Genomic DNA, 17,569 nt, shown 5'->3' with positions numbered 1-17,569 from the left:
TAAGTCTCACCTTGAATTTTCATATTTGCACACATTTAACATTCAAAACGAAACCTGGGTGTGGGAACTGTCCCACACCACATCCACCTCAATTCAGATGATCTGTCCCAAGTTCAATGAAGCTCATGTGAACTGAGAACAATGACTTTGGCAGAGCTCTGATCTAAATTCTACTTTACAAAAGTCCTTTACACATCAAATACTGACCTTGTTTCTACCATATTGACGACGATGATAATAACAACAGCAATAGTGGGAGCTGACATAGGTGTTAAGTACTGTTTTAAGGTTTTGCATTTAATAATTCATCCAGGGCTTTCAATAATCTCCTGAGATAGGTTCAATTACCATCTCCATTTTATAGATGGGCTAACAAAGACCCAGAGATGGGCTCTGACTGGTTGGCTCAGCGGTAGAGCATCGGCCCAGTGTGTGGAAGTCTCAGGTTCGATTCCTGGCCAGTGCACACAGGAGAAGCACCCATCTGCTTCTCCACCCCTCCCCCTCTCCTTCCTCTCTGTCTCTCTCTTCTCCTCCCGCAGCCAAAGCTGCATTGGAGCAAAGTTGGCCCAGGCGCTGAGGATGGCTCCATAGCCTCTGCCTCAGGTGCTAGAATGGCTCTGGTTGCAACGGAGCAGTGGCCTATATGGGCAGAGCATCGCCCCCTGGTGGGCATGCCGGGTGATCCCTGTTGGGTGCATGTGGGAGTCTGTTTCTCTGCCTCCCTGCTTCTCAGTTCAGAAAAATAACAAAAACAAACAACAAAAAAAGACCCAGAGATGTTATTTCCTCATGTTACATTTAGTTAGTAAGGAATATATGAGTTGAAACTAGGTAGTCTGGATACAGAGACTGGGCTCTTAGCCACTATGCTATAATAATCTTTGTAGACATAATTTGAATTTTGACTGTATATAAACAAGTCTGACATATTTGTACGATCTGGCGCTGGGAAAATATCTGACACTTTTTCTTAATTATATAACTAATCTGAGTTTTTTGCTTTCATAAATCTGGGTGCAACTCATCAAAGCATTTCTGGATATACAGGGCATTAGCAAGAGTATATTTATAATTGTGAGTCCGTGAAACACAGAGTTTATTATTGTATGATTATTTATTAATCATTGTATTATTTTCCAAATGACAACTGTAAACCTACTTTTGCCCACTGCTGCATATTTCTTGAAATATTAAACAAACTATCTAGTTAACTCAACCATGTGTTACTCCCATAGTGAGACATTCATCTAGGCTTAGAATACACCAGTATGTTAACTTCACCTGTTGGAGCAAACTTCATAACCAAATATCCACCTTGAAGTTAGTTTTGGATGTTATAACCAGGATAAAAGTAGACTTATACTTGCATTATTTCATCTCATTCATATATCATGAAGACAGAATGATAGCGCTCCCAACATACAGCTATAGTCCCGAACAATCCACTTAAATTTCAAATTCCAAGAACACACAATCTGAGAGACCCACAGGAGGTTATACGTCCATCCCGTGGCCCAAAGAGGCTAGGGCACCTAGACTGACAATCCCACCATGCAATGGGAGGCAGTTCTCTAAAAGGAAATGAAAGTATTGTTATCAAAAGAAGAAGGAAGGAAGGTATGTAGGGCAGACAGAAACAACAGATGTCTTCTAGAGTGTCACTCACACATTTTCTCCATGTTGTTAAATCTAAAAGAAACTTTTCAGTTATTTTCTTGAGAACATTGGACAGTGCTGATTGATACTTGCTTTGGCTTCTGTGAAATCACTCTTTCCATTTTCAAGCCTTCTGCTCTTACTCATCTTCATGGCTCTTTTTTTTTTTTCTTCCTGGGGTGTTGTTCTTGGCCTTCTAGATGTCTCACGCTATAGTTATCCATATAACCTTGTAAAAGCTGTTACTTCAGGCAACTATCTACATCAGGGGTCCCCAAAATTTTTACACAGGGGCCAGTTCACTGTCAATCAGACCATTGGAGGGCCGGACTATAAAAAAAAACTATGAACAAATCCCTATGCACACTGCACATATCTTGTTTTAAAGTAAAAAAACAAAACGGGAACAAATACAATATTTAAAATAAAGAACAAGTAAATTTAAATCAACAAACTGACCAGTATTTCAATGGGGACTATGCTCCTCTCACTGACCACCAATGAAAGAGGTGCCCCTTCCGGAAGTGCGGTAGGGGCCGGATAAATGGCCTCAGGGGGCCGCATGCGGCCCGCGGGCCGTAGTTTGGGGACCCCTGATCTACATAATGATGGCATACACAACTTTATTTCCTACTCACCCCTATGTCGAGGGCTTGAAATATATATAGTATATATATATTCAACTTCTTAGTTTCACGTGGCTATCTCTCACAGGTACTTAAAGAATACTCTGCTCAAAAACTGGAACCTTCAATTCCCTCCCCATACTTTCTCCTGTTTCCCTGATTTCCCTCTCATTCAATGGCACTACTACCCATTTAGTCATTCATGCTAAATAGTTGTGGCAGACCCTAGATTTCTCCCTTTACCCAATCTCCTGCCCCATCCTTCCCTGCCACCTCTCCTTGTATGTAGTATATACATGGGAGTACCCAGTGTTTTAGAGTCTGCATCTATAGCTGCTCCCAATTACCTAACTTTTCTGCAGACTGCAGGCTACTAAGCCCAACTCAATCAATCAATCGTGTGTTATAATGGTTTACTTGCCTCTACCTCGGCTCTGTTGATCTGTCTCCCACATTTCTAGCAGTAAAATGTAAATGTAATATTTTGTAGGATAAGTTACAAATTCTTCACTTAGCACAATATAGGCCTTTGATGCCTTCTGTTCATAGCCTATATCTCTAGACTTATCACCTTCCAATTTTTCTTGCTCTTACAAGCTGGGCTCTAATTATACATAGCTGCTTCTAGATCCTTAACTACCATGCTCTTTTAGTCTTCTATTTCTTCACACATGCTGTTCTCCTCTGCATGAAACACGTTCCTCCACTCACTCAGCTGGCTATCCTGCCTTTCAAAGCTCTACTCAAACATAACGTTCCTCAGAAATTTCTCTTAGACATCCAGCATGATTTAGTTATCTGCCTTCTCTGCTCCCAAAATACTTATCACATGGTGTTCTGTTTTAACTACTGGCTTACTGGTCAATTTCTTCCAATTGTTAGTAAACGACTCGAGAATAGAGTCTGCATTTTATTTAACTTTGTACCTTAGTACCTTTTACAATGTGAATATATTATTCAATGGATATTTCCTAAGTGACTTAAGGAAAGAAACGTCACCCAGTGGAAACAGGTTGAAAAAGCTAACTAGAAAGTTTACAGGTTCCCAATTATGTCTCCATACTTGCAATAAAGAAATTCTCTTTACCAAATAATTCAAACCATAAATCTAGAAATATATTTATGTAGCTATCTTTCCAGTCCACACTCTCATTTTAGTCTTTAAGGCAAAGGGGAAAAGTTAATTATATACTTTGATTTTGAAAGCTTTTTCTTCAAGGTGAACAGACTTGAGAAATGAGCATCAAATAAATCTCAAATAAGATAATCTACCATAAAACCACATTCATTATTATCTTTATTTGCAAAATGAGGAGTCATTATTCTTCCCTTTCTATCAAACTGAAGGCCTTTCTATTCTGCTCTACCTGCGGAATATGTCTTCAGCATGGCCCCGTTCTCTTCTCCTTGGCATCCTCACTTCCTGTGTCTCCTAGCACACCAGTCAGGCAGCCGTCCATCCTGGACTCTACATTGGTGACATTTTTCTTTAGAAGACAACACTAATTTGATTACCCCAAGGAAATTCAAACATTGGATTAGCATAAAAGGCTCTACCTTTACTTCGCAACCTAATGTTTCATCTCGTTTCCCACCACTCCTCTGGCTCCAACAGTGTTCAGCTTCCAGGAAGCTGTTGATGTTATTTTATACCTCTACGTCTTAGGTGGTGCCAGCTCTGCCCGGACACCACATTCTCTGTGAATCTGACCAATCTATGTGATTTTCCTCACCCTCCTGCACAGACAGAACACCGCATGTGTGAAGCTTCACCTGGCTTCTCCAGACAGAGTGAGCTCGGTTCTGCATCTGTGTGCCTGAGGAAGCATATATATGCCTTCATTAGGGCATTGGCTTCATTTCATTTTATTTTTCAAGTGTGCGATTCCTACCAGACTAGAAATGTAAGAAAGAAATTGGGTCCGTTCCATTTATCTTTATATCCCCAGAATGTTCCATAGAATTTGGCACATGGCCCTCGATAAATGTTTCCTGAATGAAAGTCAAGAAGGACACTTTGACTTTAGGCACGTCTCACGAAAAGAGCCAACATGGGGAAGAGCATGTTTTGGGAAACGGAGGTGAGGAAATATAACTACATCAGATATGAAAATAAAAATACAGTAATTAATTTCAAGGAGCTAAAGGCAACCACAAGGGTAGCAACCCCCACACATACAAGAAGTAAGAAAGTAAAATACAAGAAATAAAAAATGGACCAGATGTAACAAGACAGTAAGAGAGGGCAGGGGATTAGAATGATTTCACTGTGGCTCTATGTAAAAGGAGACACATGCCAAGCAATGGATCTGAGGCAAGATTAATGATGAACTCTAGCTGCATGTACCCGTATTTTTCTCTCTTATGGCATTTATCAATTCCTACTTTGTACATTCAATTCCCCACTAAGTATGTTAACAAAGGGAAAAGGAGATTAAGGATAATCTCAAATTATTATTAAAATAGATCTAGGAAAAGTATAGCATTTAATGGCATTAATATAACCTGAGGTGGTTAAATCTATACCCAATATTGAAGAACGGATATTTGGGTCTAGAAATGATACTGAAACCCCCCCTCCCCCACTCCTCCTTGGCTTTGCCCCTGCTCCCCCCCCACCAGGGTTTTTCCCACTTTCCACACGCTCCCTCCTCTAGTCCAGCTCCCGAGCCACTTGTAAAGGGACTTTGATGTGAAGAGCAAAGCAAGCTGGGAAATGGGAAATTGATATCTGGTTGGGGTAGTTTAGAAAAAAAGTCTTCCCCCCTCCCAAAATATACTTGTTTAATTGTGTGTCAGCACGTACTCTATAACTGGTTAATCTGCCAACAGATAATTAAATGCTGACTATAATTATGTATGTATACCTATTTCCCTATCACAATAGAAAGCCTTTTAGGAGAGCTTCTCTTTCATTCAGATGTGTATGCAACACAGAGTTTCATATATAACTATGAATAGAAACATGACTTGATAGAATTAAAAATCCAATCCAATGTCAAAGCTGCAGTGAAAGAACATTCTATGGAGAAAGTGGCAGTGCCATAGGTGTCTCTGGAAATCTCTGGCCTGCTCCCAAGCCTCTACCTGCTACCCTGCCTCAAGCCACCTCTAAAACTAACAATTTAAACAGAAATAGTATGCTCAGTAGGCAAATGAAACCTCCAATGCCTAAACTAATGCCAGTAAATAACATAACTTTAAAGGGGATGGAACATTTACTACTTAATATTTAATACCCAGCAATGTAATAGTAAAAAGAACTATTTATTGGGTGTTTATTGCACACCCGGTAACATTTAATTCTCATGCCAAGCCAGTGAGTAACACAGCCAGATGCCACATAGCCCGACGAGGTTTGCTGGCCTCCTAGGCCCGTACCTTAACCTCTGTGCTATGGAACCTGTGCTGCCCTCATAAGACCAGGTAATGCAAGCTTGCAATATCAAATGTACTAAGATATAAAACAGAGAGGCTTTAAATTTAAAAAAAAATAATGATAACAATATAAAAAGAAATAGTCACAATACTGAATAGAATTAAACCTGATTTTTCATATTATATAAACTACCCTCAATACAAAGAAATACTTCAATTATTCATAATAAAATATTCTAATTAAAAAGAATTCCCAACAACATATTATCACTAGCTGTTCAATAAATACAGTTCAACAATATGCACTATATAAAACAAAAAACTCACAGAAAATCTTAGAGTTCTCTAAAAATCGTTGAACAGATATCTGTACTTTAAAAGTGACTATAGCATTCTCCAATTATACTATTTAATATTGGCCAAATCTTTTTATATAACAGATACAAAAGTACCAATAAGTTAAGATTTTTTGAATATGCTTGTATGAATAATATAGTACAAAATATAAGTAGCAGAACAGGACAAAACAAGATGGCTATTCTGAAACTGAATTAATAACTTTCCTGTGTAAGGCTGTACAAAAGTACCAATAAGTTAAGATTTTTTGAATATGCTTGTATGAATAATAAAGTACAAAATGTAAGTAGAAGAACAAGACAAAACAAGATGGCTCCTATTCTGAAACTGAATTAATAACTTTCCTGTGTAAGGCTGATTTACTGACATTAATTTTTCAGTAACAGAGAATGATCAACAGATAAATCTTCGAGATTGCCTTCTTCTCTGCCATTGTGGATTGTGGGGGATCAGGATGTTTTGCTTGGATGTTAAATTTTGTGGAGGGAAAGTGGTGCCTAATTTTGATCTAGTCTGTGCCCCACATTTATAAAAAGCAAAATCAGTAATTTCTAAGATAAATCACAAGACAGACGTGATAAATCACAAGAAAATTCCAACTGTACCACTGAGCACTTACCAAAGGGAAATGCAAATACATAAAGAACCAATTAAATCTTTTAGGAAACCTGTAGACCTATGTGGAAATCATCTCTAACTATTTGGAAGAACAAAGAGTACTTTCCTTCGGTGCATTCAAGGTCACCTGCCATTATTATGTTAATTCAAACACCTTAGGAGATATAATTTGGCACTGTCACAAAAACTCAAGATAGCTTGTTTGCGAAGTGTCCCAAAGCTCAACTCATTACAAATGCGTAAGATAACTCCATACAGAGTTACTGTGATCTAAAATTGTTTTAAACAAAGTAAAATGTATCTTCCTGATGAAGGGCAGACTGATCTGTTTAACCCATAAAGAACTAAAAGCAGCGGAGAGGAGCATGAGACTTGTGCATGCTGTTTCTACCCACCATGGTGACTCATGACCTGCCCCGCGGCCTCCATGCTGACATTCTGCAGATAGTTGTGGCAGCGTTCCTTGTGCTCCTCCAGCGAACTGCGCTGCTTGTAGCTTCGTCCACAGTAGTTGCACTTGTGAGGTTTACCCACTGTGAAGACAGTTCAAGATTAGTGTGCTGTCAGCCTCCTCCAAAGCAAAATTAACAGCTAACTTTTGAGAGTCTGGAGGAAGCAGTATATGCTTTTCAGACTTAAATCTCTTCCTCCTCCACACTTCGATTTAGATAATAAAGCTCCACCAAGATTAAAAGACAGAAACAAAAGAAAGCAGATCCTACCTTTGGTGACAGGGGACATACTGAATCAAATTCATGCTCTGACTGTATCCTAGATGATCAATCTTCAAATTATCTGACTGTTAACACTAACGGTGACTCTTATACAATTCTCTCAGCTTTGAATCATTCAAGGCGGAGTGCTCCAGTTACATGATGAGAATTATTTTTTCTTTATTTTTTTTTGTGGGGGGAGGTGGTCAAAACAGAGAATCTTACTGAAGAAAACTAAAATGCAACAGCTCAGAATGTCATTGTTTAATGACAAAATTATTCATGGGTACCAAGAAGACTAAAAGGAATTCAAGTGATGAGAAAAAGTACAGATAAAAGCGGAGTTTCTTTTTCCTTTCCACCTTGGTAATAACTATTCACACATGCAAAACTTTGCCACAGATAAAGTGTACTCTCCCACATCAGCTCTGCTCTTACATTACCAAGAATTAACCTGCTAGGGGCTCAAAGCCAGGATCATCACAATAACCACTAAAGCCCTAACCTATTCAGTTATACAATGACACTAATATTTTCCAACACAGTTAACATTCAGGAAATAAATAATTTCCTAATAGCCAGAGAGCCGTATCTCAGTATACTCGGTTAAACACTCTGATGATCATATTAATTTTTTTTTTAAAATTTCTTCTTAATTGATTAAGAAGAAAAGCAAAGAGGCATGTTTTAACGTATGACTTTTCACAAAGGTATCACAGAGCATTCTGATTCTTGGTTTTGAATATTCACAAGAGAAACTTACATTGACAGGTGGTCTGGCCTGAAGCCCTCAGCAATAAAGCAGAGTGTGAGTCAGGTCAGCGGCTCTCATTAGACTTCCAGAGGAATCATTTTGTTTTGTCCCGAGAACAAGTGGACAACTCTTTTTCACGGCCAAATATAACATTCCTGACTCCAGTCACCTTACACACTCGTGCTACAACACTGGCTATGAGTGGGACTGAAATACTGTAACAAGGCAAGGTATTCGTAACTACATAAAAGTTTCTCTATACTGATTTTTGTTTTAAACAAATCTTTTAGATAAACTACATATACTAAAGTAAGTTGTTTCATTACACTTTTTTTTTGTAAATGATCTCAAATAAACAAAAGCTTCTAAGGCACGATTACTCATTTCTAAAACTACCAAGTAACTTCTCTTATTCAGAACCAAGGATTTCTGAGAAGTTAAAACCAGCTGTGCATATTGTGAAGAATTTGTATCCCTGTGTAAGAGCATTACAAAATACAAGAAAAAGGTGAAAGGTGTATATACCATCTAAAGAGAATTCAATTAAAAATAAAGGAAGCATTAAATGAAAAAAAGACAAGAAAATACTTTTAGTCCAAAACATTGAGTGCCAATAATAAAATTACATGTAATTACATTCTAAGACAAGGGGCTACACATAAAAAAAAAAAAAAAAAGCCTTTGTTCACTATTACCACTACTCAATTTTGGGTTCTTCAGTTCTGTTTCTCTAGAAATGAGAGGAATCTGAATGGAACAAGTCTACTAACCAATTAATACTTATTAAGCAACGCAGTAAAAGGAACCATCCTCTATAAACCAGTTCATTATCTGCATCTTCTTCTTCATAATTCCTGTCACATTGCATCCTATGACACCTGTTTCATGGTGCATGGAACCATCGGTCCTTTCTTCCCCTTATTTACATAAGCAAATTTGATACCTTCTCAACTTAATTAAAACTAGTTCCCTTTTACCCCCTTGGCTCACAACCCTCGACGAACTCCCAATTCACCTGACAAGGGGAAAAGACAATACACCTTTTACTGCTTTCCGGACTCGTTTTTTCACTCCTCTCATTATGGAAGTCTATTCCTTTGCTTTACCTCAGCTTCTGCCACGTTGTCATCTGTTTTAAACCATCCCGTTTTCCCCTTTTACCCTTAATCTCAGTGAGCTCAAGATACTGGGGTAAAATTATCTGAAAGTAGTAACCTCCACATTTCCCAGTTCTTTCTCTGCAGTTCACTCCAGCAATCCACATCCTGGATGACCTGTTGGGCTTTGACAGCTCAAAAATATTTTTACCTCCAAGAAATTTGCTCGGGAAATGTTCCACCTTCTCCCTCTCATTTAATCCATATTAAGAGCCTCCTATGTGTCAATACTGTGATAAGTCTGGGTTGTAAAATGGAAAATAAACCTCATGGTGCCTAGCCTCATGCAACCGAAAGTGAGCTGAGGAAGACAGACATTTAACCAACGCACAATGTAGTACAGGTTGTGATAGATTCTGCAGAGCCAGAGAATGTTGTGCGGCATCATACGGGAACCTAATTTACTTTGAGAAGGCCAAACAGGAAGGTCCTCCCAAGGTAGGACCCCTTAGGCTGATAACTGGAGAAAAAGTAGAAGTCAGATAATGAGGGACAGGGGGTGGAGTAGAGGGGAGGCAGTGTGTCAGAACTGTTGGGAACTGCCATCTTCTCTCCTGGTTCCCAGGTACTTAGTTCCTTCAGAGTCTAGTTCATGCCTTTACTGGCCTTTTGAAAATTATTTTCAAACATCATTAACAATCTCTGACAAATCTAATGGCTTTACTATCTCCCCAAGACCATTTCCTGTCATTTCTTTGATATTTCTTGAAAATCACGTACATGGAGGTATTGTTTATATTTACTCTCTCCATATGATGGGTTTGAATACTTTTAAACTTACGAGTTAATATGTATAATATGCATATTCCTTGAAGAGGTCCAGTATTTTGCTAGTTTCATTTTTATAACTATTCTTATACATTCTCACCATCTGAAACAACTTCTTTTGGATATTACCAAAACATTCCAAAAAGTCATCAATAGCCTCTGAATCACTAAATACCATGGACTTTAATCCCAAATCTTCCTAATTTCTTGCCCAATATCGAACCTTGATGTGCCTTGACTTTCCTGTTTTATTTGGCGTCTGGGATCAGACGCCATGTCCCCCCTTTAGTGCCCCCCCAGGAAATGTGCATGCACCTCCGGATTCTGTCCCTAGTGCAGCACTGTGACTCTTACCCTCTAGATGAAGCCCTCGTTTTTACAAAACGTCTAAATTATGCCTGGAATAATTTCCCGTATGTGTGAGCTGCTCCTTGTCACTTTAAGAATGATCTTGGTGACCGCCTTCTCTGGGCTTTCACATGCTCTGTTCACACTCCAGGGATACATCTGGTAGCTGCATTGTAACTATCCACCTGATAGCTCTTTACTTCCCGCATCCAAACAACGAGCTCTGTCATAGGGAGAGGTCATGTTTTACCCAATTCTGAACTGATTGAGCTTTGGGTCATTATTAAAGAGGGGCTAGCAAGTATTTGCTGGATGGCTGCACTAGAAACTCATAATTCCAAACACCTTCTAAGTATTGCCTCATGCATATTCCTCTGAGATTTAGAATTCAATATGTCCATTTTAAAATTGGTTTTATTGAGGTATAACTGACATAGAATAAATTCTACCCACTTTAAATGTATTTTCGAAGAGTTTAGAAGTGTCTAATTGTGTAACCACCACCACCACTAACATATAGAACATTTCCATCATCCGAAAAATTCTCTCTTGCTCCTTTGCACCAACTCCCTTCTCCACACTCGGTCCATGGCAACCACTGATCTGCTTCTGTCACTAGTTTTGCCTTTTTAAGGTTTTCATATAAGCTGGATCACGTACTATGCAGTTCTTTGTGGCTGACTTTTTGTAATGATTCTTAGATTCATCCATACTGTTGCATGTATTGGTAGGCAGTAGGTGAGTTTCTGTTGCTGAGCAGTATTTCACTGTATGAATATACCACAGTTTGTTTATCCATTCATTAGTCTGGGTTGTTTCTAGTTTATGGCCATTAGGACTAAAGCTTCTACAAACATTTGCAGGCAAGCCTTTGTTTTCATTTCTCTTAGGTCAATACCTAGAAGTGGATTGCTGGGTCATATGGTAGCTATCTGATGAACTTTATAGGAAACTGCCTGTTTTCCAAAATAGGTATATCACTGTGTATTTCCGCCAGCAATACATGTACTATATTAGAGTCAACAATTGTTCCACATTCAAGCCAACATGGTATTGTCAATCTTTTTTTTAATTTTGCCCAATCTAGTAAGTATGTAGTGGTATCTTGTGGTGTTTTTTGTTTAACAGGTGTCTCATGAGAACTAATCTTTTGCCATTCACATATTTTCTTTGGTGAATTATTTGTTCAAACCTTTTGCCTATTTCTTTGTACTATGTTATGAGTTGCAAAAATTCTTTATTCTATATGCAAGTCTTTCATTAGCTATATGCTTTACATCTATATTCATGAGGGATATTGCTATACAGTTTTCTTATAATGTCTGGTTTCAGTATGAGGGTAATGCTGAACTCATATAATTCTTTACCACTTCTATTCTCTAGAATAATTTGTTATTTAAATATTTCTTTAAGTTATCTTTCACTGTCTGACCTGTGGTGGCTGGTGCAGTAGATAAAGCACCAACCTGGAACACTGAGGTCACCAGCTTGACTCTCCTGGCTTGCCTGGTCAAGGCACATATGGGAGTTCATGCTTCCTGCTCCTCCCTAACCCCTTCTCTTTCTCTCCTCTCTAAAATGAATCAAGTCTTAAAAATAATTTAAAAATATTTTTTCTTAAATGTTTGATAGAATTTATAAGGGAAATAAATCATCTGTAGTTTTCCTTTTGGGAAGATCTTTTTACTGTAATTTCAATTATTAGAATACTTTTAAGGCTATTCAGAGTATTTCTTTTTGAGTGAGCTTCAATGATTTCTATGTTTCAATTAACTTATTTATTTCATTCGCTTAAAATTATCAATATAAACTTGTCCATAATATTCCTGTATTAGACTTCCAGTGGTTATAGTAGTTTAAGTGATGTCCTATTTTCATTTCCAATGTTGGTAAATTGAGTGTTCTTTCTTAGCATTGATTGATCTTGGCTAGAGGTTTATACATTTTATTGACCTTTTCACAGAATCAGCCTTTGATTTCATAGGTTATTCTCTATTATTTTTCTGCTTTCTCTATCATTGATCCCTGCCTTTATCATTATTATTTTCTTCCTTTACACACTCTAGATTTAATTTGCTTTTTCTTTTTTGCAATTAAAAGGGAGCTTAGCTAGTTTGAGACCTTTTTATTTTTCTAATATAAGCATTTAATGCTATACATTTTTCTCCAATTACCATTCTATTTTTATTTTCATGTTTTCTTTTATATTCTTAAACATATGGAGTATATTTACAATAGCTGTTTTATCAACCTTGTCTGCTATTTCTACCATTTGGTCATACAGGGGTCTGTTTCTATTGATTGATTTTCTACTAACCATGCGTAATATTTTCCACCTTCTTTTCACATATGTTAATTTTTTAATGGGAAGCTGCATATTGTAAATTATACATTAGTGGTTTCTAAATTTGATTTTTTTTTCTGCTATGCTGTACATTTCTTGTAATCAATTTGATCCTTTTAATATTTGCTTTTATGCTTTAAGGGAGATACAGAGAGAGCATGCTTTAATAGAAAGGCTAATTTACCCCAGTACTAAGACGATAACCTTTTGAAGACTTTACTCAATGCCCTGCATGTCACAATATCTTTCCATGCTGGCTGGTGATCATTATGTATTCTCAGTCCTGCATAAGCTCTTCGAACTGTTTGAGCTTATGCTTTCTGGTGTTTCTTTTCCTAGGTAGTTTCCTCATACACATAAGTACTTAACTATTTTGAGAAACACTTATGGGGTACTCTGCAAAACCCTAGAGCTTCTTCTGTGCAGCTTCTTCCTGTCTGATATTTTGCCTTCCACACATTAAGCACACAGGTCTCCCCAGATTCCTCAATTCAACAAGACTGCCTGCTCTGTCTGGGTTTGCTATATCTGAACTGTGTCCTGGAAACTGCCTCCCGGAAGTAAGCAGGGGTAATCACAGAACTCACTACCTTTGTTTTCTTCTCGTGGGCACCACAGCCCTGCAGTGGCTATTGTCCAATGTCTACTTGTCATTTAATAGACTTTGTCTGGTATTCCAGTTGTTCAAGGCAGGAGGGTGAATATGATTCCAAATATTTCATCATGATTGGAAGCAAAAGTGATATTATTCTTTTTTCTTACATGGAATTTATTGGGGATGACACTCGTTAACATAATTATAGAGGTTTCAGTTACCTAATTCTATACTTCTAATACCAAGAAAGTCACAGTAATTTTGTAAGTTTAATTACCAATACAATTCAGGTAACTGAAATACAGTTTCTTAAAAATATAATTCTAAGAATATACAATACTAAGGATTCTAAGACACAAAAGATAACAGGGTCAGTGTGCCCAACTCTCTCAAAAGTTAACATACACTCTCTTCTTAGACATATATAGTACCTTAGAAAAATCCTACACTTGTACATCACACAAAAAAGGAAGACGTATCAGTATAATCTGTCAGAGATATAGATACTGATCACTGACCTAAGCAATGAATTGTACCTTCAAGATACAATAAAGAAAATTTGACAGTTCTGAAAACTATTTGATTAAAACAATTTGCTAGCATTTACTAGGATTATCTCTATCTGCTATTATAAGGAATTAAAAATAAGAAATACCTGCCCCTATCTTATACTCCTAAGAACCCCATATACCTACCCAAAAGGAAGAACAAACTAAATAGCTATAAAGAATTTTAAAGCAGGAATGTTTACCATAAATTCATAGGGAGTTATGAAGATAAATAGCACAACCAAGTCTTGTTCGATTATATTTTCTTGTAATATGTCATTTCAAGAGTTATCCTAGGCCTGACCTGTGGTGGCGCAGTGGATAAAGTGTCGACCTGGAACGCTGAGGTCGCCGGTTCAAAACCCTGGGCTTGCCTGGTCAAGGCACATATGGGAGTTGATGCTTCCTGCTCCTCCCCCTGTTCTCTCTCTATCTCTCCCTCTCTCTCTCTCCCCTCTCTCTCTAATAAAAATGAATAAATAAATAAAAAAAAATCATTCTAAAAAAAAAAAAAAAGAGTTATCCTAGTGCAACCTATAAAACAAATTACAATAGCACTACTATATGAGCTAAATGTTTTATTCTTTATATAGATATATGTGTTTACACATATAGAAACATGCAAACACATCTATATACAGAAAATAATATTACCATTTGTCATAACACATTACATCAACAGAGCATTATGCATATATCACATTCTTTTTCCTTTAATAAAATGAAAGGCACTCACTTTCCTTTATATACTTATCATGCTAAAAACAGGAACTTGATACCTGAGTTTACTTGGCTATTACTTACAGAATTATGTTTATCTGAAGAAAGATGAGCACTGACATGCTCATCTTTAATTTTTTTCTAATTTTACTACTCATTAACTTATACATGGTTTGCATTAATGGTCTTTTTTTTTTCCTTTGTATGAACCACCTACAAAAACAATTTCAATGTCCTTGCTCACTATTGTTATAATGCTGCCTAAAGAAAGGTATTGCCAATTCATTTTCACACTACTAGTGTGAGCCCTTTCACCGTACTGTCAACAAGTGCTCTGATTGAAATAATAAATTCTCCACTAACATGCTAGGCCTGTGATCCTCACGTTGTAGCAAGGTGCTCTGGGCAATGTAGCCGACTCTTAGGAAAAATATTTTACAGTAAGACAGCACAGGATGTTTAAAGCAAATAATAATTTTCAAAACCCCTCAGACACCATGCAAACTCCTTGATCATAGTGTCGACCTTGGATCACATTACTTTACTTTTTAAAAAATATTTATCGAATTTATTGGAGTGACATAAAGAATAAAATTATATAGGTTCCCGATATACAATTCTATAATACATCAATCATCTGTATACTCTATTGTGTATTCAACAACCCAAGTCAAATCTCCCTCCATCATCGCCTACCCCACCCCCCCTTCATCTCCCCTGACCCCCTTTCCCTCCTGCAGTCCCCACACTGTTGTTTGTGTCTATTAAGTATTTTCTCTTTGCTAAATCCCTTTACCTCTTTCCTCAGCCCTCAACCTCCCTCCCCTCTAACAGCTGTCAGTGTGCTCTCTGTACCGATAAATCTGTTTTTGTTTTGTTTATTAGTGTATTTTGCTCAGTAGATTCCACATATAAGTGAAGTCATATGGTACCTGTCTTTCTCTGACTGGCTTATTTCACTCAGCATAATGCTCTCCAGGTCTATCCATGCTGTCGCAAAAGATATTATTTCCTTCTTTCTTTAGAGCTGAGTAGTATTCCACTGTGGAAATGTACCACAGCTTAACTTTCAGTGACATCACATTTTGTGAAGCTGAGTTCAGCTGTTGCTGCAACACAGGGCAAGTTCTTAACTGTGTGACAGTAAACGTGTGGCCGAGAATGAGAGTGGTTGTGTCCACTCTGATTCTACGCCTGGGGAAGCTGACAGTGCCCAATAAGGTGCACAAACCCATTAGTAAGAAATCGTGGCTGTGTAAAATGAAATAAATATATTAGTTTGCCTTTCACCTAAGATATATATTACTTTTTCAAATGGCTACAAACTTGTTAGCGCAGAAATACTTGAGTTATTTGGACCTGACAGCTTAATAAATGAAACTGCTAGGTTATTTCTTTCAGGCCTAAAGGCACTGCGGAGAAATTACTGAGACAGGAGGGCTCTGTGAAGCAAGAAAGTCTGGGAACCTATGTGCTGCAATGCAGTGTAATTTGTATGAATTTTTAATTTCCTTTTAATGTGAAACTGAACTCTGAACAAAAAAATATATATTAGCCATTTCTTCAAATTATCTATTCAATACCTTTACCTATTTACCAGGTATATTCTTATTGCTAATGTCTTTCTCATTAATTTGTTCAGCCTCTGAATGCCAATATCCCTATGACTTTCTTATATTTAATTTATGCTTTCTTGAAATTTAGATGTTTTTACTTTTCATGTGGTTAAAAATATTGGTAATTTTTCCCTTTGTGATTTTATTGTACTGCTTTAAAATTCTACCCGATACAAAAGGTTTGAGGAATATCCACATCTATGTTTTCTAAATTGTTAGAAGTTTTAACACCAGGTTTTTCTTAAATAAAACCCACAATAATTTAATTAAGAAGAGAATATTTTAGAAACTAATCTCTACCTGAAAAGAGAGCTATTTTGCAAAGAGAACTTCTGTTATACTAAACCATTACAGTATGAGTAGGTGTCTGTCAAAAATTATTACAGTGAAAAGTAACTTTTGTCTTTCTAGACAGACTTTTCCAATGGCAGGTTGGGAGTGCAAATGTTACATGTTCAGAAAATCTGTGAGCCGGCAATTCTAGGGTGCATTTCATATAGATGCACAACATACGTGAGCATTTTGAAGGTTCTTTTTTGATGTATAGATTGAAAACCAAGACAAGGAAACAAACAGAAACATTTATTTAAACCAGTGTCTCCCCAAAATATTTTAAAGGTAACATATTTAAACAATTATTACTTCCCAAGTACATATAGATATTTCTTATGTAGATGTACTTTGAGAAGCATTGACTATGGAAAAATAAATAGACACACACTGCTGGCTTCAATGCACTTCACTGCCCTTTTATAGAATTTGCTGATTATGGACCAAGGACATATAATTCCTTTATAAAGCCATTTAACACGTTTCTTCTGCACCTTCAGATGCTACGAAAACCCTGAACAAGACAGACATTGCCCCTGTGTTCAAAGAACCAACATTACTTAACCATTTAAATATGTCAGTTTGTTTTATAATGTGATGACATTAATTCTCAAGTGAATTTGAATGATTGAGGAACCTAAGAAAAGGAGCCACAGAAACTATAAAGATGCAGAGTTATAACTCAGCAAAGAGATGGTGAAACAAATCTAAGAGACAAGATAGATATATTTGAAACTGCTTAGTTATTACAAAGATACAAAACATTTATCATGGGGAATAAAAATGTAAATAGAAAGCCAAGTAAGAACTTTTAAAGCATATAAAATAAATTAATAACACAATCATAATAATTTTAGATATGATTTCTGTTCTTTCTTCAAGCAGTTTTCCCTATCTGACTCTCCAAATGTAAATCAGGTAAGTAAGCAAGGCTTCCAAATATTACACTAACCTTAGTAAGCAAGAAATTTGGATATTCAATAGGTGCAATGAATTTAGAAGCAGACAACTTGTTCTAATTATGGAGTATTCATATAG

General features: G+C 37.0%; 1 protein-coding gene across 11 annotated transcripts in view; it reads right to left on the bottom strand.

Annotated features, from left to right (window-relative positions):
• The window catches only part of IKZF2 (IKAROS family zinc finger 2), a 163,570-nt gene that overhangs the window by 15,629 nt on the left and 130,372 nt on the right, over nucleotides 1–17,569 (bottom strand). For all 11 annotated transcript variants that reach the window (XM_066278657.1, XM_066278659.1, XM_066278658.1 and 8 more), the window contains one exon: nucleotides 7,034–7,171. In XM_066278657.1, the coding sequence (XP_066134754.1) occupies nucleotides 7,034–7,171 (138 nt within the window). The remainder of the gene's footprint in view (nucleotides 1–7,033; nucleotides 7,172–17,569) is intronic.

Source organism: Saccopteryx bilineata, chromosome 5 (assembly GCF_036850765.1).
Source record: "Saccopteryx bilineata isolate mSacBil1 chromosome 5, mSacBil1_pri_phased_curated, whole genome shotgun sequence".
NCBI classification, from domain to species: Eukaryota; Metazoa; Chordata; class Mammalia; order Chiroptera; family Emballonuridae; genus Saccopteryx; species Saccopteryx bilineata.
Note: the sequence above shows the minus strand (reverse complement) of the source record. Positions and strands in the feature narration are given on the sequence as shown.